This window comes from Oncorhynchus keta, chromosome 19, assembly GCF_023373465.1.
Source record: "Oncorhynchus keta strain PuntledgeMale-10-30-2019 chromosome 19, Oket_V2, whole genome shotgun sequence".
In the NCBI taxonomy this organism is placed as follows: Eukaryota; Metazoa; Chordata; class Actinopteri; order Salmoniformes; family Salmonidae; genus Oncorhynchus; species Oncorhynchus keta.
Window position 1 is genome coordinate 85,964,982 of NC_068439.1, and position 25,000 is coordinate 85,989,981.

At 40.1% G+C, this 25,000-nt stretch overlaps 1 protein-coding gene across 5 annotated transcripts in view; it reads left to right on the top strand.

Moving 5' to 3' along the window:
• Positions 1-25,000, top strand: part of LOC127909582 (transcriptional activator Myb-like) — a 74,210-nt gene that overhangs the window by 35,133 nt on the left and 14,077 nt on the right. For all 5 annotated transcript variants that reach the window (XR_008072032.1, XR_008072033.1, XM_052471694.1 and 2 more), the window contains one exon: positions 23,370-23,474. Coding sequence is in view for 3 of the 5 variants with exons in the window: in XM_052471694.1 (XP_052327654.1) it covers positions 23,370-23,474 (105 nt within the window). In the remaining 2 variants the exon portion in view is untranslated. The remainder of the gene's footprint in view (positions 1-23,369; positions 23,475-25,000) is intronic.

Consider the following 25,000-nt stretch of genomic DNA (forward strand, 5'->3'; position numbering starts at 1 on the left):
TCCCAGCTAGCTAGTTCAGTCAGTCATCCTGACGAGCCCTTCCCAGCTAGCTAGTTCAGTCAGTCATCCTGACGAGCCCTTCCCAGCTAGCTAGTTCAGTCAGTCATCCTGATGAGCCCTTCCCAGCTAGCTAGTTCAGTCAGTCATCCTGACGAGCCCTTCCCAGCTAGCTAGTTCAGTCAGTCATCCTGACGAGCCCTTCAAAGCTAGCTAGTTCAGTCAGTCATCCTGACGAGCTCTTCCCAGCTAGCTAGTTCAGTCAGTCATCCTGACGAGCCCTTCCCAGCTAGCTAGTTCAGTCAGTCATCCTGACGAGCCCTTCAAAGCTAGCTAGTTCAGTCAGTCATCCTGATGAGCCCTTCCTAGCTAGCTAGTTCAGTCAGTCATCCTGACGAGCCCTTCCCAGCTAGCTAGTTCAGTCAGTCATCCTGACGAGCCCTTCCCAGCTAGCTAGTTCAGTCAGTCATCCTGATGAGCCCTTCCCAGCTAGCTAGTTCAGTCAGTCATCCTGACGAGCCCTTCCCAGCTAGCTAGTTCAGTCAGTCATCCTGACGAGCCCTTCCCAGCTAGCTAGTTCAGTCAGTCATCCTGACGAGCCCTTCCCAGCTAGCTAGTTCAGTCAGTCATCCTGACGAGCCCTTCCCAGCTAGCTAGTTCAGTCAGTCATCCTGATGAGCTCTTCCCAGCTAGCTAGTTCAGTCAGTCATCCTGACGAGCCCTTCCCAGCTAGCTAGTTCAGTCAGTCATCCTGACGAGCCCTTCCCAGCTAGCTAGTTCAGTCAGTCATCCTGACGAGCCCTTCCCAGCTAGCTAGTTCAGTCAGTCATCCTGACGAGCCCTTCCCAGCTAGCTAGTTCAGTCAGTCATCCTGACGAGCCCTTCCCAGCTAGCTAGTTCAGTCAGTCATCCTGACGAGCCCTTCCCAGCTAGCTAGTTCAGTCAGTCATCCTGACGAGCCCTTCCCAGCTAGCTAGTTCAGTCAGTCATCCTGACGAGCCCTTCCCAGCTAGCTAGTTCAGTCAGTCATCCTGATGAGCCCTTCCCAGCTAGCTATTTTATAGTGGCTAGCTGGCAACAGCAGCAGCATGGCTCTCGTTAAAACTTGTAAAAGAAAGTGAGGTTTATTTTAATGGGAGAAATAATTAGTGGTATTGGTCACCTTCTGGATGTCACCGTGACATGCCAATTAGCTAACGTAACGACAAGCTGGTGCGAATGACCATTGACCAGTGCAGCGCCGTTGTATCGAGATACCGGGCAGCTGTACCACATGTTGAAGGCGGTTGCTGACGTGGCCAATTTAAAAGTCTGTTATAGTAGGGAAGTCAAATGAATGTGCTGCTGTACAGGGGTTGTTATTTCTAGAAGAGCATTTTGTTAAAAATCTCTAAATGTTTTAACTAGTGAGAAATACACTGAGTGTACAAAACATTAGGAACATCTTCGTACTATTGAGTTGCACCCCCTTTCTGTCCTCAATGTGTCGGGGCATGGGACTACAAGGTGTGGAGAATGTTCCACAGGGATGCTGGTCCTTATTAACTCGAATGTTTCCCACAGTTGTGTCAAGTTGTCTGGGTGGTGGACCATTCTTGATACACACAAGAAACTTTGGGGGTGAAAAACCCAGCAGCGTTGCAGTTCTTGACACAAACCGGTGCACTTGACACCTACTACCATACTTCGTTCAAAGGCACTTCAATATCTTGTCTTGCCCATTCACCCTCTGAATGGCACACATACACAATTAATGTCCCAATTGTCTCAAGGCTTAAAAATATTTAACTTGTCTCCTCCCCTTCATCTACACTGATTGAAATGGATTTAACAAGTGACATCAATAAGGGAATATAGCTTTCACCTGGATTCACCTGGTCAGTCTGTGTCATGGAAAAAGCGGGTGTTCATAGTGTTTTGTCCTGTGTGCTAAATGACTCACTACTGTAGTGGCTCTGGATCAGAGTCTGTTAAATGACTCACTACTGTAGTGGCTCTGGATCAGAGAGTCTGTTAAATGACTCACTACTGTAGTGACTCTGGATCAGAGAGTCTGTTAAATGACTCACTACTGTAGTGGCTCTGGATCAGAGAGTCTGTTAAATGACTCACTACTGTAGTGACTCTGGATCAGAGAGTCTGCTCAAGGACTACAATGTAAATGTAAAATAATTTTGGGTGGTCTCGCTGTGAAAGTGGCTGGCCACAGTATTTTAAATTGCAGCCAACCACAGAAAAAGTGGTTTGTTCTCTTTTCCGTGATGACATCCTTCCAAACTCAACAGCCTCCATTCCAAAACATAGATTTAAGCCTTCTACAAGCTCTCGTCTAACCAACCATGTCTAGGTGATTCCAAAACATAGATTTAAGCCTTCTACAAGCTCTCGTCTAACCAACCATGTCTAGGTGATTCCAAAACATAGATTTAAGCCTTCTACAAGCTCTCGTCTAACCAACCATGTCTAGGTGATTCCAAAACATAGATAGAAGCCTTCTACAAGCTCTCGTCTAACCAACCATGTCTAGGTGATTCCAAAACATAGATAGAAGCCTTCTACAAGCTCTCGTCTAACCAACCATGTCTAGGTGATTCCAAAACATAGATTTAAGCCTTCTACAAGCTCTCGTCTAACCAACCATGTCTAGGTGATTCCAAAACATAGATAGAAGCCTTCTACAAGCTCTCGTCTAACCAACCATGTCTAGGTGATTCCAAAACATAGATAGAAGCCTTCTACAAGCTCTCGTCTAACCAACCATGTCTAGGTGATTCCAAAACATAGATTTAAGCCTTCTACAAGCTCTCGTCTAACCAACATTTACATTACATTTAACCATGTCTAGGTGATTCCAAAACATAGATTTAAGCCTTCTACAAGCTCTCGTCTAACCAACCATGTCTAGGTGATTCCAAAACATAGATTTAAGCCTTCTACAAGCTCTCGTCTAACCAACCATGTCTAGGTGATTCCAAAACATAGATAGAAGCCTTCTACAAGCTCTCGTCTAACCAACCATGCCTAGGTGATTCCAAAACATAGATAGAAGCCTTCTACAAGCTCTCGTCTAACCAACCATGTCTAGGTGATTCCAAGATTCCGTGGAACATAGTGGTGACCTATTTGAATCAAAATGCAACACTTTAAAAAAAATTGAGCTAGCCGTCTTCTCCAAATGTGTCCTCTAACCAGTGATGTGCACGTTATTCACAGATTCCATGTGGTTTTTGAGCTGTGTTTGTTTTTTAAAAGGACGTGCAGCTTCCATCTCCTCGCTCGATTGTACGATTGATTTCAAATCATCAAATCAGGTTTTATTTAACTGTCGAGGCTGTGGGTAACTGGTGAAAGGAGTCAGGTGCAGGAGAGCTGAGATGCGTGGACAAGGTATTTAATACAAGAAAAACACCATACTCTGGTGCTGGAAAAACACCATACTCTGGTGCTGGAAAAACACCATACTATGGTGCTGGAAAAACACCATACTATGGTGCTGGAAAAACACCATACTATGGTGCTGGAAAAACACCATACTATGGTGCTGGAAAAACACCATACTATGGTGCTGGAAAAACACCATACTCTGGTGCTGGAAAAACACCGGTAGCACGAAATAAACGGGCGTAACAACAAAACGCGGTAACAATATACCAACCGTCAGATACCGGACACCGGCCTGAGGAGAGACACATGGAACGAGGAGTTAATACTCCTGGAGTGGACCAGCTACCACCGGCCTGAGGAGAGACACATGGAACGAGGAGTTAATACTCCTGGAGTGGACCAGCTACCACCGGCCTGAGGAGAGACACATGGAACGAGGAGTTAATACTCCTGGAGTGAACCAGCTACCACCGGCCTGAGGAGAGACACATGGAACGAGGAGTTAATACTCCTGGAGTGGACCAGCTACCACCGGCCTGAGGAGAGACACATGGAACGAGGAGTTAATACTCCTGGAGTGGACCAGCTACCACCGGCCTGAGGAGAGACACATGGAACGAGGAGTTAATACTCCTGGAGTGGACCAGCTACCACCGGCCTGAGGAGAGACACATGGAACGAGGAGTTAATACTCCTGGAGTGGACCAGCTACCACCGGCCTGAGGAGAGACACATGGAACGAGGAGTTAATACGATAATCTGGGAGAATCTGTAAACTGTAACAAACCTCGACCACTCTCCTCAGGACTTTGAATGGCCCCACAAACCAAGCACCCAGCTTCCGGCAGGGCAGGTGAAGGGACAGGTTTAGAGTCGAGAGCCAGACCTTGGTCCCACGGTGCAAACACCGGGGCCTCACTGCGGTGGCTTTCTGACGCCTCACTGCCCACTGAAGGTGCATATGAGCGGCGTCCCAAGTCTCCTCCGAGCGCCTAAACCAGTCGTCCACCGCAGGAGCCTCGATCTGGCTCTGATGCCACGGTGCCAGAACCGGCTGATACCCCAGTACGCACTAGAAAGGGGAAAGGTTGGTAGAAGAGTGGCGGAGCGAGTTCTGGGCTCTGACCAGGGTATGAACGCCGCCCACTCCCCCAGCCGGTCCTGGCAGTAAGACCGCAGAAACCTACCCACATCCTGGTTTACTCTCTCCACCTGCCCGTTACTCTCGGGGTGAAAACCTGAGGTAAGGCTGACCCAGACCCCCAGACGTTCCATGAACGCCCTCCAGACCCTTGACGCGAACTGGGGACCTCGATCAGATACTATGTCCTCAGGCACCCCGTAATGCTGGAAGAATGCTGTGAACAGAGCCTCCGCAGTCTGTAGGGCCATAGGGAGACTGGGTAAAGGGAGGATACTGCAGGACTTAGAGAACCGATCCACAACGACCAGGATCGTGGTGTTGCCCTGTGAGGGAGAAATATCTGTCAGGAAGGGTAAAGGTAAGGGTTGTAATTTCCCTCTGGGCAGGTGCCTGGGAGCCTTGCATTGGGTGCACACCAAGCAGGAGGAAACATAAACCCTCACGTCCTTAGCCAAGGTGGACCACCAGTACTTTCCACTAACGCAACGCACCGTCCGACCGATGCCAGGATGACCAGAGGAGGGTGACGTGTGGATCCAATAGATCAACCGGTCGCGGACAGCAGAGGGAACGTACAGACGCTCAGCTGGACACTGGAGAGGAGTGGGCTCTGTATGTAACGCCTGCTCGATGTCCGGGTCCACCTCCCATCCCACCGGTGCAAGAAGCCGTGAGTGGGAACCATGGACTGCTCCTCTGTGTCATACATCGCATTCTGGGAACCTGGTCTGTAGGACAGAGTGAAAACAAAAAGGGTAAAGAACATGGCCCACCTTGCCTGACGAGGGTTCAGTCTCCTCGCCGCCCGGATGTACTCCAGATTGCGGTGGTCCGTCCAGATGGGAAAAGGGTGTTTAGCCCCCTCAAGCCAATATCTCCACGCCTTCAAAGCCTTGACGACAGTCAACAACTCCAGCTCCTCTTAGTCATATTTTCGCTCCACCGGGCTGAACTTCTTCGAAAAGAAGGCACAGGGGCAGAGCTTTGGTGGCGTACCCAAGCGCTGAGAGAGCACGGCTCCTATCCAAGCCTCGGACGCGTCCACCTCCACTATGAACGCCAAGAGGGATCAGGATGAGCCAGCACGGGAACCGAGGTAAACAGAGCTCTCAGCTGACCAAAAGCCCTGTCCTCCTCAGCCGACCACTGCAAACGTACCAGTCCCCCCTTCAGCAGTGAGGTATTGGGAGCCGCTACCTGACCAAAACCCCGGCAAACCCTAGAAACCGCTGCACTTTCTTTACTGTGGTGGGAGTCTGCCATTTACGCACGGCTGTAATGCAGTCACTCTCCAGCTCTACCTCTGAAGTGGAAATGCGATACCCTAGGAAGGAGACGGACTGTTGGAAAAACAGGCATTTCTCAGCCTTGACGTACAGGTCATGCTCCAACAGACATTTACATTACATTTAAGTCATTTAGCAGACGCTCTTATCCAGAGCGACTTACAAATTGGTGCATTCACCTTATGACATCCAGTAGAATAGTCACTTTACAATAGTGCATCTAAATCTTAAAGGGGGGTGAGAAGGATTACCAAGCAGTCGACCAAGCAGCCTGAGCACCAGGGATACATGCTCAGCGCGTGTAGCGGAGTATATCAGAATGTTGTCCATATACACAACTACACCCTGCCCATGCAGGTCCCGGAAAATCTCATCTACAAAGGCCTGGAAGACTGATGGAGCATTCATCAACCCATACGGCATGACGAGGTACTCATAGTGCCCTGAGGTGGTACTAAATGCCGTCTTCCACTCGTCCCCCTCCCGGATACGCACCAGGTTGTAAGCGCTTCTGAAATCCAATGTTGTGAAGAAGTGGGCCCTGTGCATTGACTAAATCACACTGGCTATAAGAGGCAGTGGGTAGCTGTACCTCACAGTGATCTGATTGATCCCTCGATAGTCAATACACGGGCGCAGACCTCCGTCCTTCTTCTTCACAAAAAAGAAACTCGAGGAGGTAGGTGAAGTGGAGGGCCGAATGTACCCCAGGGATTTGGAGACATATGTTTCCATAGCCGCCGCCGCCTCCTCCTGTGACATAGTAGCACCGACGGAAACCCCTAAACACCTCCCCGAGCACTTTTGTGACCCTGTGAGAGCCCTCTGTTGCCACGAAATAGTGGGGTCATGACAGACCAACCAGATTAGGCCTAGCATCACGGGAAACGCAGGAGAATCAATAAGGAAGAGACTGATTCTCTCCTTGTGACCCTCCTGCGTAACCATGCCCAGTGGAGCGGTGGCCTCGCTAATTAGCCCTGACCCTAATGGTCGACTATCTAGGGCGTGAACTGGGAAGGGCATATCCACAGGAACAATGGCGATCCCTAAACTATGGGCGAACACTCTATCAATAAAATTCCCAGCTGCGCATGAATCTATGAGCGCCTTATGCTGGGAAGTCGGGGAAAACTCAGGACAATTAATTAACAAAAACATGGCTCAAAAACATGTGAGCAACAGAGGGCTCTGGGTGAGCCTGGTGCCGACTCACCTGGGGCCCTGCCTTCATGTAAAATGAAAAGTGGATCATGTATAAAAGAGAGCAGAGAGAGCAGAGAGAGCAGAGAGAGCAGAGAGAACAGAGAGAACAGAGAGAGCAGAGAGAACAGAGAGAACAGAGAGAACAGAGAGAGCAGAGAGAGCAGAGAGAACAGAGAGAACAGAGAGAGCAGAGAGAACAGAGAGAACAGAGAGAGCAGAGAGAACAGAGAGAACAGAGAGAGCAGAGAGAACAGAGAGAACAGAGAGAGCAGAGAGAACAGAGAGAACAGAGAGAGCAGAGAGAACAGAGAGAACAGAGAGAACAGAGAGAACAGAGAGAACAGAGAGAGCAGAGAGAACAGAGAGAGCAGAGAGAGCAGAGAGAACAGAGAGAACAGAGAGAACAGAGAGAGCAGAGAGAACAGAGAGAGCAGAGAGAACATAGAGAATAGAGAGAACAGAGAGAACAGAGAACAGAGAGAGCAGAGAGAACAGAGAGAACAGAGAGAACAGAGAGAGCAGAGAGAACAGAGAGAGCAGAGAGAACATAGAGAATAGAGAGAGCAGAGAGAGCAGAGAGAGCAGAGAGAGCAGAGAGAACAGAGAGAGCAGAGAGAACAGAGAGAACAGAGAGAGCAGAGAGAGCAGAGAGAACAGAGAGAACAGAGAACAGAGAGAACAGAGAGAGCAGAGAGAACAGAGAGAACAGAGAGAACAGAGAGAGCAGAGAGAACAGAGAGAACAGAGAACAGAGAGAACAGAGAGAGCAGAGAGAACAGAGAGAACAGAGAGAACAGAGAGAGCAGAGAGAACAGAGAGAACAGAGAGAGCAGAGAGAACAGAGAGAACAGAGAGAGCAGAGAGAACAGAGAGAGCAGTCATGCAGCCAGCCAGTCAAGATGCTCTCAACGTTTTGAGGATCTGAGGGCCAAATCGTTTTAGCCTTCTGAGAGGAAAGTGTTGGTGTGTGTGGACCATGATATATTCTTAGTGATGTGGACACAGAGGAACGTGAAGCTCTCTACCCGCTCCGACTACAGCCTCGTCGACAGGATCAGCTCTTTTGTCTTGCTGATGTTGAGGGAGAGGCTGCAGTCCTGACACCACGCTGCCAGTTCTCTGACCTCCTCTCTATAGGCTGCCTCATCGTCGTCAGTGATCAGGCCTACCACTGTTGTGTTGTAGACAGGTTACCATCTCTTGAGTACGCGTCCTGTAAATCCATCTGGCCCTGCGGCTTTCTGAATGTTAACCTGTTTAAAGGTCTTACTCACTCTTGGCTATGGAGAGTGAAATCACACAATTGTCCGGAATAGCTGGTGCTCTCATGCATGGCTCAGTGTTGCTTGCCTCGAAGTGAGCATAGAAGGCATTTAGCTCGTCTGGTAGGCTCGCGTCACTGGGCAGCTCGCGGCTGGGTTTACCTTTGTATTCTGTGATAGTTTTCAAGCCCTGCCACATCTGACGAGCGTCAAAGCCGGCTTAGTACGATACAATCTTAGTCTTGTATTTACACTTTGCCTGTTTGATGGCTTATCAGAGGTCGTGGCAGGATTTCTTCGGATTAGTCCGGATTAGTGTCCCTCTCCTTGAAAGCGGCAGCTCTAGCCTTTAGCTCAGTGCGGATGTTGCCTGTAATCCATGGAAAACTCTGTTGTTAAATAGTGTGGTCTACAACTAATCATGAGGTATTTTAACTCAGGTGAGCAGAACCTCCAGACTTCTTTAATATTAGAAATTGGGCACCAGCTGTTGACCACCCCTTTGAGCTTACCCGAAACTGCCGTTCTGTCCTGCTGATATAAAAACCAGCTAGATGGACAGTATATTATCCATCTCCAAGAAACATAGAATAGTACAGTTCTTCAGGTCCCGTTGATAGGATAGTGTCTGATGGAGCACATCCAGTTTATTCTCCAGTGATTGATAGGATAGTCTCTGATGGAGCTCATCCAGTTTGTTCTCCAGTGATTGATACGATAGTCTCTAACGGAGCTCATCCAGTTTACTCTCCAGTGATTAATAGGATAGTCTCTAACGGAGCTCATCCAGTTTATTCTCCAGTGATTGATAGGATAGTCTCTAACGGATCTCATCCAGGTTGTTCTCCAGTGATTGATAGGATAGTCTCGAACGGAGCTCATCCAGTTTGTTCTCCAGTGATTGATAGGATAGTCTCTAACGGAGCTCATCCAGTTTATTCTCCAGTGATTGATAGGATAGTCTCTAACGGAGCTCATCCAGTTTGTTCTCCAGTGATTGATAGGATAGTCTCTAACGGAGCTCATCCAGTTTGTTCTCCAGTGATTGATAGGATAGTCTCTAACGGAGCTCATCCAGTTTATTCTCCAGTGATTGATAGGATAGTCTCTAACGGAGCTCATCCAGTTTATTCTCCAGTGATTGATAGGATAGTCTCTAACGGAGCTCATCCAGTTTGTTCTCCAGTGATTGATAGGATAGTCTCTAACGGAGCTCATCCAGTTTGTTCTCCAGTGATTGATAGGATAGTCTCTAACGGAGCTCATCCAGTTTATTCTCCAGTGATTGATAGGATAGTCTCTAACGGAGCTCATCCAGTTTGTTCTCCAGTGATTGATAGGATAGTCTCTAACAGAGCTCATCCAGTTTATTCTCCAGTGATTGAGTGATTGATATGATAGTCTTGAACGGAGCTCATCGAGTTTGTTCTCCAGTGATTGATAGGATAGTCTCTAACGGAGCTCATCCAGTTTGTTCTCCAGTGATTGATAGGATAGTCTCTAACGAAGCTCATCCAGTTTGTTCTCCAGTGATTGATAGGATAGTCTCTAACAGAGCTCATCCAGTTTATTGTCCAGTGATTGATAGGATAGTCTTGAACGGAGCTCATCCAGTTTGTTCTCCAGTGATTGATAGGATAGTCTCTAACGGAGCTCATCCAGTTTATTCTCCAGTGATTGATAGGATAGTCTCTAACGGAGCTCATCCAGTTTATTCTCCAGTGATTGATAGGATAGTCTCTAACGGAGCTCATCCAGTTTATTCTCCAGTGATTGATAGGATAGTCTCTAACGGAGCTCATCCAGTTTATTCTCCAGTGATTGATAGGATAGTCTCTAACGGAGCTCATCCAGTTTATTCTCCAGTGATTGATAGGATAGTCTCTAACGGAGCTCATCCAGTTTATTCTCCAGTGATTGATAGGATAGTCTCTAACGGAGCTCATCCAGTTTGTTCTCCAGTGATTGATAGGATAGTCTCTAACGGAGCTCATCCAGTTTATTCTCCAGTGATTGATAGGATAGTCTTGAACGGAGCTCATCCAGTTTATTCTCCAGTGATTGATAGGATAGTCTCTAACGGAGCTCATCCAGTTTATTCCCCAGTGATTGATAGGATAGTCTCTAACGGAGCTCATCCAGTTTGTTCTCCAGTGATTGTACGTTTGCTAATAGATCGAAGGGTATTTACTTTCCGACATAGTTTCAACTGGGTTCCCCACGTCGGCCTTTCTTGCGTCGTCTCTTTGCCTTCTGAGCCTCAGGTCCTGGTCCGTGGTGAGCAGTATGTCCCGCTTCTCTGTCTCCTTGATGTAGAACATCTTGCTGTTCTGATGTCCAGAAGCTGTTTCGACATAGGAAACATGATGTACAAAAAAAAGTCAAGATCAGCTCAATAAATCACACAAAATAACAGCCTGTTGGTCAGGAGCCTATAAAACAGTAGCTGTTCCTTCTAGCGCCTGTGAAGTGGTAATTGATGAGTGACTGACAAAACAGTGTTGCGTTTTCACTCCGTTGTGGTAACCCACATATCAAAATGCAACATTCCAAAATGTAGCTGACTGTGTTCTACAGTTCTACAGTTCTACAGTTCTATAGTTCTACAGTTCTATAGTTCTACAGTTCTACATCTCTACAGTTATACAGTTCTACATCTCTACAGTTCTACATCTCTACATCTCTACAGTTCTACAGTTCTACATCTCTACTGTTCTACATCTCTACAGTTCTACATCTCTACAGTTCTACAGTTCTACATCTCTACAGTTCTACATCTCTACAGTTCTACATCTCTACAGTTCTACAGTTCTACAGTTCTACATCTCTACAGTTCTACAGTTCTACATCTCTACTGTTCTACATCTCTACAGTTCTACAGTTCTACAGTTCTACATCTCTACAGTTCTACAGTTCTACATCTCTACAGTTATACATCTCTACAGTTCTATATCTCTACAGTTCTACACTTCTACATCTCTACAGTTCTACATCTCTACAGTTCTACAGTTCTACAGTTCTACAGTTCTACATCTCTACAGTTCTACATCTCTACAGTTATACATCTCTACAGTTCTATATCTCTACAGTTCTACACTTCTACATCTCTACAGTTCTACATCTCTACAGTTATACAGCTCTACATCTCTACAGTTCTACAGTTCTACATCTCTACAGTTCTACATCTCTACAGTTATACAGTTCTATATCTCTACAGTTCTACACTTCTACATCTCTACAGTTCTACATCTCTACAGTTATACAGTTCTACATCTCTACAGTTCTACACTTCTACATCTCTACAGTTCTACATCTCTACAGTTATACAGTTCTACATCTCTACAGTTCTACATCTCTACAGTTCTACACTTCTACATCTCTACAGTTATACAGCTCTACATCTCTACAGTTCTACATCTCTACAGTTATACATCTCTACAGTTATACAGTTCTATATCTCTACAGTTCTACAGTTCTACATCTCTACAGTTCTACATCTCTACAGTTCTACAGTTCTACATCTCTACAGTTCTACATCTCTACAGTTATACAGCTCTACATCTCTACATCTCTACAGTTCTACAGTTCTACATCTCTACAGTTCTACATCTCTACAGTTCTACAGTTCTACATCTCTACAGTTCTACATCTCTACAGCTCTACAGTTCTACAGTTCTACAGTTCTACATCTCTACATCTCTACAGTTCTACAGTTCTACATCTCTACAGTTCTACATCTCTACAGCTCTACAGTTCTACAGTTCTACAGTTCTATATCTCTACATCTCTACAGTTCTACATCTCTACAGTTCTACATCTCTACAGTTCTACAGTTCTACAGTTCTACATCTCTACAGTTCTACATCTCTACATCTCTACAGTTCTACAGTTCTACAGTTCTACATCTCTACAGTTCTACATCTCTACAGTTCTACAGTTCTACAGTTCTACATCTCTACAGTTCTACATCTCTACAGTTATACATCTCTACAGTTATACATCTCTACACCTCTACAGTTCTACATCTCTACATCTCTACAGTTCTACAGTTCTACATCTCTACATCTCTACATCTCTACATCTCTACAGTTCTACAGCTCTACATCTCTACAGTTCTACATCTCTACATCTCTACAGTTCTACATCTCTACATTTCTACAGTTCTACAGTTCTATATCTCTACAGTTCTACATCTCTACATCTCTACAGTTCTACATCTCTACAGTTCTACATCTCTACAGTTCTACATCTCTACATCTCTACAGTTCTACATCTCTACATCTCTACAGTTCTACATCTCTACAGTTCTACAGTTCTACATCTCTACAGTTCTACATCTCTACATTTCTACAGTTCTACATCTCTACAGTTCTACAGTTCTACATCTCTACAGTTCTACATCTCTACAGTTCTACAGTTCTACATCTCTACAGTTCTACATCTCTATATCTCTACAGTTCTACATCTCTACATCTCTACAGTTCTACATCTCTATATCTCTACAGTTCTACATCTCTACAGTTCTACATCTCTACAGTTCTACAGTTCTACAGTTCTACAGTTCTACATCTCTACAGTTCTACATCTCTATATCTCTACAGTTCTACATCTCTACAGTTCTACAGTTCTACAGTTCTACATCTCTACAGTTCTACATCTCTACATCTCTACAGTTCTACATCTCTACAGCTCTACAGTTCTACAGTTCTACATCTCTACAGTTCTACATCTCTACAGTTCTACATCTCTATATCTCTACAGTTCTACATCTCTATATCTCTACAGCTCTACATCTCTACAGTTCTACATCTCTACAGTTCTACATCTCTACATCTCTACAGTTCTACATCTCTACAGTTCTACAGTTCTACAGTTCTACATCTCTACAGTTCTACATCTCTACATCTCTACAGTTCTACATCTCTACAGCTCTACAGTTCTACAGTTCTACATCTCTACAGTTCTACATCTCTACAGTTCTACATCTCTATATCTCTACAGTTCTACATCTCTATATCTCTACAGCTCTACATATCTACAGTTCTACATCTCTACAGTTCTACAGTTCTATATCTCTACAGTTCTATATCTCTATATCTCTACAGTTCTACATCTCTACATCTCTACAGTTCTACAGTTCTACATCTCTACTGTTCTACATCTCTACAGTTATACATCTCTATATCTCTACAGTTCTACATCTCTATATCTCTACAGCTCGACATCTCTACAGTTCTACATCTCTACAGTTCTACAGTTCTACATCTCTACAGTTCTACATCTCTACAGTTCTACAGTTCTACATCTCTACAGTTCTACATCTCTACATATCTACATCTCTACAGTTCTACAGTTCTATATCTCTACAGTTCTACATCTCTACATCTCTACAGTTCTACATCTCTACAGTTCTACATCTCTACATCTCTACATCTCTACATCTCTACAGTTCTACAGTTCTACATCTCTACAGTTCTACAGTTCTATATCTCTACAGTTCTACATCTCTACAGTTCTACATCTCTACATCTCTACATCTCTACAGTTCTACATCTCTACATCTCTACATCTCTACAGTTCTACAGTCCTATATCTCTACAGTTCTACATCGCTACAGTTCTACATCTCTACATCTCTACATCTCTACAGTTCTACAGTTCTATATCTCTACAGTTCAACATCTCTACAGTTCTACATCTCTACATCTCTACAGTTCTACAGTTCTATATCTCTACAGTTCTACATCTCTATATCTCTACAGTTCTACATCTCTATATCTCTACAGTTCTACATCTCTACATCTCTACATCTCTACAGTTCTACAGTTCTATATGTCCTTCTGTAGCTCAGTTGGTAGAGCATGGCGCTTGTAACGCCAGGGTAGTGGGTTCGATTCCCGGGACCACCCATACGTAGAATGTATGCACACATGACTGTAAGTCGCTTTGGATAAAAGCGTCTGCTAAATGGCATATATTATATATTATATTATCTACAGTTCTACATCTCTACAGTTCTACATCTCTACAGTTCTACATCTCTACAGTTCTACAGTTCTCTACAGTTCTATATTTCTACATCTCTACATCTCTACAGTTCTACATCTCTACATCTCTACAGTTCTACATCTCTACAGTTCTACATCTCTACATCTCTACATCTCTACAGTTCTACATCTCTACAGTTCTACATCTCTACAGTTCTACAGTTCTATATCTCTACAGTTCTACATCTCTACATTTCTACATCTCTACAGTTCTACAGATCTACAGTTCTACATCTCTACAGTTCTACATCTCTACAGTTCTACAGTTCTACATCTCTACAGTTCTACATCTCTACATCTCTACAGTTCTACAGTTCTATATCTCTACAGTTCTACATCTCTACATCTCTACAGTTCTACATCTCTACAGTTCTACAGATCTACAGTTCTACATCTCTACAGTTCTACATCTCTACAGTTCTCCTTGAACCAGTGATGTAACAATATATCCAGTTTCCATGTAGTTGTCAAAACAACAGGGGTTTTTGGAGTTGTGGTAGTTTCAACAGCTTATATCTCCTCTGTAATCGCTGAGTGATTTATTACCACTTGTCAAAACAACAGGGGTTTTTGGTGTGTGGAGTTTATAAGGTGCTTGTTTAATATGATACTATTGTTGTGTAGATAGTACACGTTATGTTTAGGATATATATCACAAACTGTTTCTACATATTGGTTATTTATTCGGACACTTTAAAACTGTATATTAGCAGTGGCCTATTCATTTATTGAACCTTTATTTAAACAGGGAGTCACACTGAGATTAAACATCTATTTTACAAGAGAGTCCTGTACTTTACAATAAAAATAAATAATAATAATAAATAAATAATAAATAACATTAAAACAACATACACCTCCTGTACCAGTCAAAAGTTTGGACACACTCCTACTCATTCCAGGGTTTTTCTTTATTTTTTGACTATTTTCTACATAGTAGAATAATAATGAAGACATCAAAACTATGAAATAACACATATGGAATCATGTAGAATCATGTAGTAACATGTAGAATCATGTAGTAACATGTAGAATCATATGGAATCATGTAGTAACATGTAGAATCATATAGAATCATGTAGTAACATGTAGAATCATATGGAATCATGTAGTAACATGTAGAATCATATGGAATCATGTAGTAACATGTAGAATCATATAGAATCATGTAGTAACATGTAGAATCATATGGAATCATGTAGTAACATATAGAATCATATAGAATCATGTAGTAACATGTAGAATCATATGGAATCATGTAGTAACATGTAGAATCATATGGAATCATGTAGTAACATGTAGAATCATGTAGTAACATGTAGAATCATATGGAATCATGTAGTAACATGTAGAATCATGTAGAATCATGTAGTAACATGTAGAATCATGTAGTAACATGTAGAATCATGTAGTAACATGTAGAATCATATGGAATCATGTAGTAACATGTAGAATCATGTAGAATCATATGGAATCATGTAGTAACATGTAGAATCATGTAGTAACATGTAGAATCATGTAGTAACATGTAGAATCATGTAGTAACATGTAGAATCATATGGAATCATGTAGTAACATGTAGAATCATATGGAATCATGTAGTAACATGTAGAATCATATGGAATCATGTAGTAACATGTAGAATCATATGGAATCATGTAGTAACATGTAGAATCATGTAGTAACATGTAGAATCATGTAGTAACATGTAGAATCATATGGAATCATGTAGTAACATGTAGAATCATATGGAATCATGTAGTAACATGTAGAATCATGTAGTAACATGTAGAATCATATGGAATCATGTAGTAACATGTAGAATCATGTAGTAACATGTAGAATCATATGGAATCATGTAGTAACATGTAGAATCATATGGAATCATGTAGTAACATGTAGAATCATGTAGAATCATATAGAATCATATAGAATCATGTAGAATCATATAGAATCATGTAGAATCATATGGAATCATGTAGTAACATGTAGAATCATATGGAATCATGTAGTAACATGTAGAATCATATGGAATCATGTAGTAACATGTAGAATCATATAGAATCATGTAGTAACATGTAGAATCATATGGAATCATGTAGTAACATGTAGAATCATATAGAATCATGTAGTAACATGTAGAATCATATGGAATCATGTAGTAACATATAGAATCATATAGAATCATGTAGAATCATATGGAATCATGTAGTAACATGTAGAATCATATAGAATCATGTAGTAACATATAGAATCATGTAGTAACATGTAGAATCATATGGAATCATGTAGTAACATGTAGAATCATATGGAATCATGTAGTAACATGTAGAATCATATAGAATCATGTAGTAACATGTAGAATCATATGGAATCATGTAGTAACATGTAGAATCATATAGAATCATGTAGTAACATGTAGAATCATATGGAATCATGTAGTAACATGTAGAATCATATGGAATCATGTAGTAACATATAGAATCATATGGAATCATGTAGTAACATGTAGAATCATATGGAATCGTGTAGTAACATGTAGAATCATGTAGTAACATGTATAATCATGTAGTAACATGTAGAATCATATGGAATCATGTAGTAACATGTAGAATCATATGGAATCGTGTAGTAACATGTAGAATCATGTAGTAACATGTAGAATCATGTAGTAGCATGTAGAATCATATGGAATCATGTAGTAACATGTAGAATCATATGGAATCATGTAGTAACATGTAGAATCATGTAGAATCATGTAGTAACATGTAGAATCATGTAGAATCATGTAGAATCATATGAAATCATGTAGTAACATGTAGAATCATATGGAATCATGTAGTAACATGTAGAATCATGTAGTAACATGTAGAATAATGTAGTAACATGTAGAATCATGTAGAATCATATGGAATCATGTAGTAACATGTAGAATCATATAGAATCATGTAGAATCATATGAAATCATGTAGTAACATGTAGAATCATATAGAATCATGTAGTAACATGTAGAATCATATGGAATCATGTAGTAACATGTAGAATCATATAGAATCATGTAGTAACATGTAGAATCATATGGAATCATGTAGTAACATGTAGAATCATATGGAATCATGTAGTAACATGTAGAATCATATGGAATCATGTAGTAACATGTAGAATCATATGGAATCATGTAGTAACATGTAGAATCATATGGAATCATGTAGTAACATGTAGAATCATGTAGTAACATGTAGAATCATGTAGTAACATGTAGAATCATATAGAATCATGTAGTAACATGTAGAATCATATGGAATCATGTAGTAACATGTAGAATCATGTAGTAACATATAGAATCATGTAGAATCATGTAGAATAATGTAGAATCATATAGAATCATGTAGAATCATATGGAATCATGTAGTAACATATAGAATCATATGGAATCATGTAGTAATCATATGAAATCATGTAGAATCATATGGAATCATGTAGTAACATATAGAATCATATGGAATCATGTAGTAACATATAGAATCATATGAAATCATGTAGTAACATATAGAATCATATGGAATCATGTAGTAACATGTAGAATCATGTAGTATCATATAGAATCATGTAGTAACATGTAGAATCATATAGAATCATGTAGTAACATGTAGAATCATATGGAATCATGTAGTAACATGTAGAATCATGTAGTAACATGTAGAATCATATGGAATCATGTAGTAACATGTAGAATCATATGGAATCATGTAGTAACATGTAGAATCATATGGAATCATGTAGTAACATGTAGAATCATATAGAATCATGTAGTAACATGTAGAATCATATGGAATCATGTAGTAACATATAGAATCATATAGAATCATGTAGAATCATATGGAATCATGTAGTAACATGTAGAATCATATGGAATCATGTAGTAACATGTAGAATCATATGGAATCATGTAGAATCATATAGAATCATGTAGAATCATATAGAATCATGTAGTAACATATAGAATCATGTAGTAACATGTAGAATCATATGGAATGATGTAGTAACATGTAGAATCATATGGAATCATGTAGTAACATGTAGAATCATATGCAATCATGTAGTAGTAACATGTAGAATCATATGGAATCATGTAGTAACATGTAGAATCATATGGAATCATGTAGTAACATGTAGAATCATATGGAATCATGTAGAATCATGTAGAATCATGTAGAAACATGTAGAATCATGTAGAATCATGTAGTAACATGTAGAATCATATGGAATCATGTAGAATCATGTAGTAACATGTAGAATCATGTAGTAACATGTAGAATCATGTAGAATCATATAGAATCATGTAGTAACATGTAGAATCATATAGAATCATGTAGTAACATGTAGAATCATGTAGTAACATGTAGAATCATGTAGAATCATGTAGTAACATGTAGAATCATGTAGTAACATGTAGAATCATATGGAATCATGTAGTAACATGTAGAATCATATGGAATCATGTAGTAACATGTAGAATCATGTAGAATCATGTAGTAACATGTAGAATCATGTAGTAACATGTAGAATCATGTAGTAACATGTAGAATCATATGGAATCATGTAGTAACATGTAGAATCACGTAGAATCATATAGAATCATATAGAATCATGTAGTAACATGTAGAATCATATGGAATAATGTAGTAACATGTAGAATCATGTAGTAACATGTAGAATCATATGGAATCATGTAGAATCATATAGAATCATGTTGAATCATATAGAATCATGTAGTAACATGTAGAATCATATGGAATCATGTAGTAACATGTAGAATCATATGGAATCATGTAGTAACATGTAGAATCATATAGAATCATGTAGTAACATGTAGAATCATATGGAATCATGTAGTAACATGTAGAATCATGTAGAATCATGTAGAATCATATAGAATCATGTAGAATCATATAGAATCATGTAGAATCATATAGAATCATATAGAATCATGTAGTAACATGTAGAATCATGTAGTAACATGTAGAATCATGTAGTAACATATAGAATCATATGGAATCATGTAGTAACATGTAGAATCATATAGAATCATGTAGAATCATGTAGTAACATGTAGAATCATATGGAATCATGTAGTAACATGTAGAATCATATAGAATCATGTAGAATCATGTAGTAACATGTAGAATCATATAGAATCATGTAGTAACATATAGAATCATATAGAATCATGTAGAATCATATGGAATCATGTAGTAACATATAGAATCATATGGAATCATGTAGAATCATATAGAATCATGTAGAATCATATGGAATCATGTAGTAACATGTAGAATCATGTAGTAACATGTAGAATCATATAGAATCATGTAGTAACATGTAGAATCATATGGAATCATGTAGTAACATGTAGAATCATATGAAATCATGTAGTAACATGTAGAATCATGTAGTAACATGTAGAATCGTAGAATGTATGCACACGTAGAATGTATGCACACATGACTGTAAGTCGCTTTGGATAAAAGCGTCTGCTAAATGGCATATATTATGTAGAATCATATGGAATCATGTAGTAACATGTAGAATAATATAGAATCATGTAGTAACATATAGAATCATATAGAATCATATGGAATCATGTAGTAACATGTAGAATCAATTGGAATTTTGTAGAATCATATTGAATCATGTAGTAACATGTAGAATCATATAGAATCATGTAGTAACATGTAGAATCATATGGAATCATGTAGAATCATATAGAATCATGTAGAATCATGTAGAATCATGTAGAACCATGTAGTAACATGTAGAATCATGTAGTAACATGTAGAATCATGTAGTAACATGTAGAATCATGTAGTAACATATGGAATCATGTAGAATCATATAGAATCATGTAGAATCATGTAGAATCATGTAGAATCATGTAGAATCATGTAGAATCATGTAGTAACATGTAGAATCATATAGAATCATGTAGAATCATGTAGTAACATGTAGAATCATGTAGTAACATGTAGAATCATGTAGAATCATGTAGTAACATGTAGAATCATGTAGAATCATGTAGTAACATGTAGAATCATATGGAATCATGTAGAATCATATAGAATCATGTAGAATCATATAGAATCATGTAGAATCATGTAGAATCATGTAGTAACATGTAGAATCATGTAGTAACATGTAGAATCATGTAGTAACATGTAGAATCATGTAGAATCATGTAGTAACATGTAGAATCATATAGAATCATGTAGAATCATGTAGTAACATGTAGAATCATGTAGAATCATATAGAATCATGTAGAATCATATAGAATCATGTAGTAACATGTAGAATCATGTAGTAACATGTAGAATCATGTAGAATCATGTAGAATCATATAGAATCATGTAGTAACCCAAAACAGTGTTAAACAAATCAATATTTATTTTTCTATTTGATATTCTTAAAAGTAGTCACCCTTTGCCTTGATGACTGTTTTGCACACTCTTGGCATGCTAACCACTACGATACATAAAGACAATACTGTAAAATACAATACACAATTACAACACAGGTGGGAGATGTATGATTGCCGTCCCTATGAGTGTACCGCCCTCAGTCAGGCCATGGACGAGACATGCAATGCAATGCCAGGCTTGGATTCGTCACAAGGTTTTGTAATGTTACTTACCCAACATTATTCATCTCATATGCATACGTAATATACTGTACTCTATACCATCTACTCTATCCTTATGTAATACATGTATCACTAGCCACTTTAACTATGCCACTTTGTTTACATACTCATCTCATATGTATATACTGTACTCTATACCATCTACTGTATCCTTATGTAATACATGTATCACTAGCCACTTTAAACAATGCTACCTAATATAATGTTACATACCCTACATTATTCATCTCATATGTATATACTGTACTCTATATCATCTACTGTATCCTTATGTAATACATGTATCACTAGCCACTTTAAACAATGCTACCTAATATAATGTTTACATACCCTACATTATTCATCTCATATGTATATACTGTACTCTATATCATCTACTGTATCCTTATGTAATACATGTATCACTAGCCACTTTAAACAATGCTACCTAATATAATGTTTACATACCCTACATTATTCATCTCATATGTATATACTGTACTCTATATCATCGACTGCATCCTAATGTAATACATGTATCATCACTCATTCATATATCTTTATGTACACATTTTGATGTTCAGTCCATTTTAATGGGTGGTGGAAGTGCATTGCCTGATGTGAAAACAGTGTAATTTACTGTAATTTACATACTACATTCAAAAGGGCAATTCAATTGGCTGTTGGACCGTTTGTTTAAATAACTACATTATTATGTCATTCGGTTGTTGTTTTGGTGACTAAACCAATATTCTCATTATATTATTTCCACAGTTAAACTGACATTTTTTTTTGATAAATGGTTGTTTGGTGAAAGATAACTTACAAACGAAATAAATGAAAAGTTTTGAATGTTGCAAGTTTTACCAGTTTAGAATTGTATATTTAGAGTTTAGATCATAGTACCAAAGCTATAAAAACGGTAGTACCAAAGCTATAAAAACGGCCACATTAATAGTTTGAAAACTGTTGTGCATTTCTATATTTGTACGTTATAATAAATGAAATCCAATATAATAATATATGCCATTTAGCAGACGCTTTTATCCAAAGCGACTTACAGTCATGTGTGCATACATTCTACGTATGGGTGGTCCCGGGAATCGAACCCACAATCCTGGCGTTACAAGCGCCATGCTCTACCAACTGAGCTACAGAAGGACCACTATGTATGTGTCTATAAATACCATCGTTCTCCATCAGCCAGTGTGTTTCAACAGGACACAATGGAAAGAGTACGTACGATGTACTTTGGGTTGTAATACAACAATATATTTCCACTCATTATCTGAAATGTCATTGATATACTGTGAGCTGATGAATTTCAAGCACAGAGACTGTATCAGTTGACTAGTCACATAGCTTGTACGATGTGGCAAATTAACAAATGTAAAAAATTCTTTAAAATATATATATATATTTTTGTGCATTTTAACTTATGGAGAAATTATTATTTGTATTTATTTATTTATTTACCATCTCCTGTTCTTTCTGTTCAGTATTTTTTTAAATTGCTGTTTTATAATGTATATCTTGTATTTTTTGCTATTGAATAAATCAGGGATGGGCCCCCTTTTGTAAACCCGCAAATAAAATAAAGTTTTAGAATAGTATAATACACAAGGTGCAATTTCTACATTTGGTTGTGCCTCAGCAGTTTTCCTCTTGTTATGTCAGTCGTCTGCAGCAAAACAGATGTGGTAGATCAGTCTACCGGCCAGCTATCTAAAATTGTAGTAATCGTGATCAAATTAACCGACCGGGGGGGTTTGTGTGCAAACAAAATGTGCTCATGGTATTTCATTGAAAACCTTTTCATGAATGACTCAGGGATGAATGAATGAACAATCAAAGGTTCTGAACATAGGATAGGGGACATTACAAGTGTTATCAGTTTAGAAGTTTGTACTTAAGAGTTTTGAAAATATACCAACTGTACATCTGAAATATGTGATAACATTACTGTAATACCCGGTATAAACCTCTCTCTCTCTCTCTCTCCCTCTCCTCTCTCTCTCTCTCTCTCTCTCTCTCTCTCTCTCCCTCTACCTCTCTCTACCTCTCTCTCTCTCTCGCTCTCGCTCTCGCTCTCTCTCTCTCCCTCTACCTCTACCTCTACCTCTACCTCTACCTCTACCTCTACCTCTACCTCTCTCTCTCTCTCTCTCTCTCTCTCTCTCTCTCTCTCTCTCTCTCTCTCTCTCTCTCTCTCCCTCTACCTCTCTCTCTCTCTCTCTCTCTCTCTCTCTCCCTCTATCTCTCTCTCTCTCTCTCTCTCCTCCCTCTGTTCCTCTCTCTCTCTCTCTCTCTCTCTCTCCTCCCTCCCTGTCCCTCCCTCCCTCCCTCTACATCTCTTTCTCCCTGTAGAGACATTATAGTGAGGAGGACCCAGAGAAGGAGAAGAGGGTGAAGGAGATTGAGTTGCTGCTGATGTCAACAGAAAATGAGCTGAGGGGACAGCCTGCAGTACCTGTGAGTGTGTGTGTGTGTGTGTGTGTGTGTGTGTGTGTGTGTGTGTGTGTGTGTGTGTGTGTGTGTGTGTGTGTGTGTGTGTGTGTGTGTGTGTGTGTGTGTGTGTGTGTGTGTGTGTGTGTGTGTGTGTGTGTGTAGGAGGAGGAAACATCTGGGGGTCTATTTCACAGAAGTGATGAAATCGCCCTTATCTCACTGTGTGTGTTGTGATCCCCTTGTGCAACCCCCTGCCCACTACCACAACCACCACAGCCACCCTCCTGCCAACTTTAACTTCCCTTTCTCTATCTCTCCCTCTCACTCACCTCGCTCCAAGAACACTTTCTCTCTCTCTCTCTCTCTCTCTCTCTCTCTCTCTCTCTCTCTCTCTCTCTCTCTCTCTCTCTCTCTCTCTCTCTCTCTCTCTCTCTCTCTCTCTCTCTCTCTCTCTCTCTCTCTCTCTCTCTCTCTCTCTCTCTCTCTCTCTCTCTCTCTCTCTCTCTCTCTCTCTCTACCTCTCTCTCTCAATTCAATTCAATTCAATTCAAGGGCTTTATTAGCATGGGAAACATGTGTTAACATTGCCAAAGCAAGTGAGGTAGACAACATACAAAGTGAATATATAAAGTGAAAAACAACAAAAATTAACAGTCAACATTACACATACAGAAGTTTCAAAACAGTAAAGACATTACAAATGTCATATTATATATATATATATACAATGTACAAATAGTTAAAGGACACAAGATAAAATAAATAAGCATAAATATGGGTTGTATTTACAATGGTGTTTGTTCTTCACTGGTTGCCCTTTTCTCGCGGCAACAGGTCACAAATCTTGCTGCTGTGATGGCACACTGTGGAATTTCACCCAGTAGATATGGGAGTTTTTCAAAATTGGATTTGTTTTCGAATTCTTTGTGGATCTGTGTAATATGGGGGAAATATGTCTCTCTAATATGGTCATACATTGGGCAGGAGGTTAGGAAGTGCAGCTCAGTTTCCACCTCATTTTGTGGGCAGTGAGCACATAGCCTGTCTTCTCTTGAGAGCCATGTCTGCCTACGGCGGCCTTTCTCAATAGCAAGGCTGTGCTCACTGAGTCTGTACATAGTCAAAGCTTTCCTTAATTTTGGGTCAGTCACAGTGGTCAGGTATTCTGCCGCTGTGTACTCTCTGTGTAGGGCCAAATAGCATTCTAGTTTGCTCTGTTTTTTTGTTAATTCAAATACTTTTTTAAAGTATAGCAAAGATTTTGGCCTGTTTTTTTTGGTGGATCCCAGAACTGTTTTCAATTTCATCAAGTGTCTGGTATTATTCAATGTATTGCATTTCAGTGTATGTTTCTACTGTTTCAGAGTTTCAAAGCTCTGGGTTGTTTTTGCTGCTAATGTTTTTCATTTGACATTTGTCTTTGTTTCTAATTGTTTTACATTCGTTGTCAAACCAGGGATGTTCTCTGTTTAGTGAGTCCTCCAGATCAGAGGCAGTAGGGATGACCAGGGATGTTCTCTGTTTAGTGAGTCCTCCAGATCAGAGGCAGT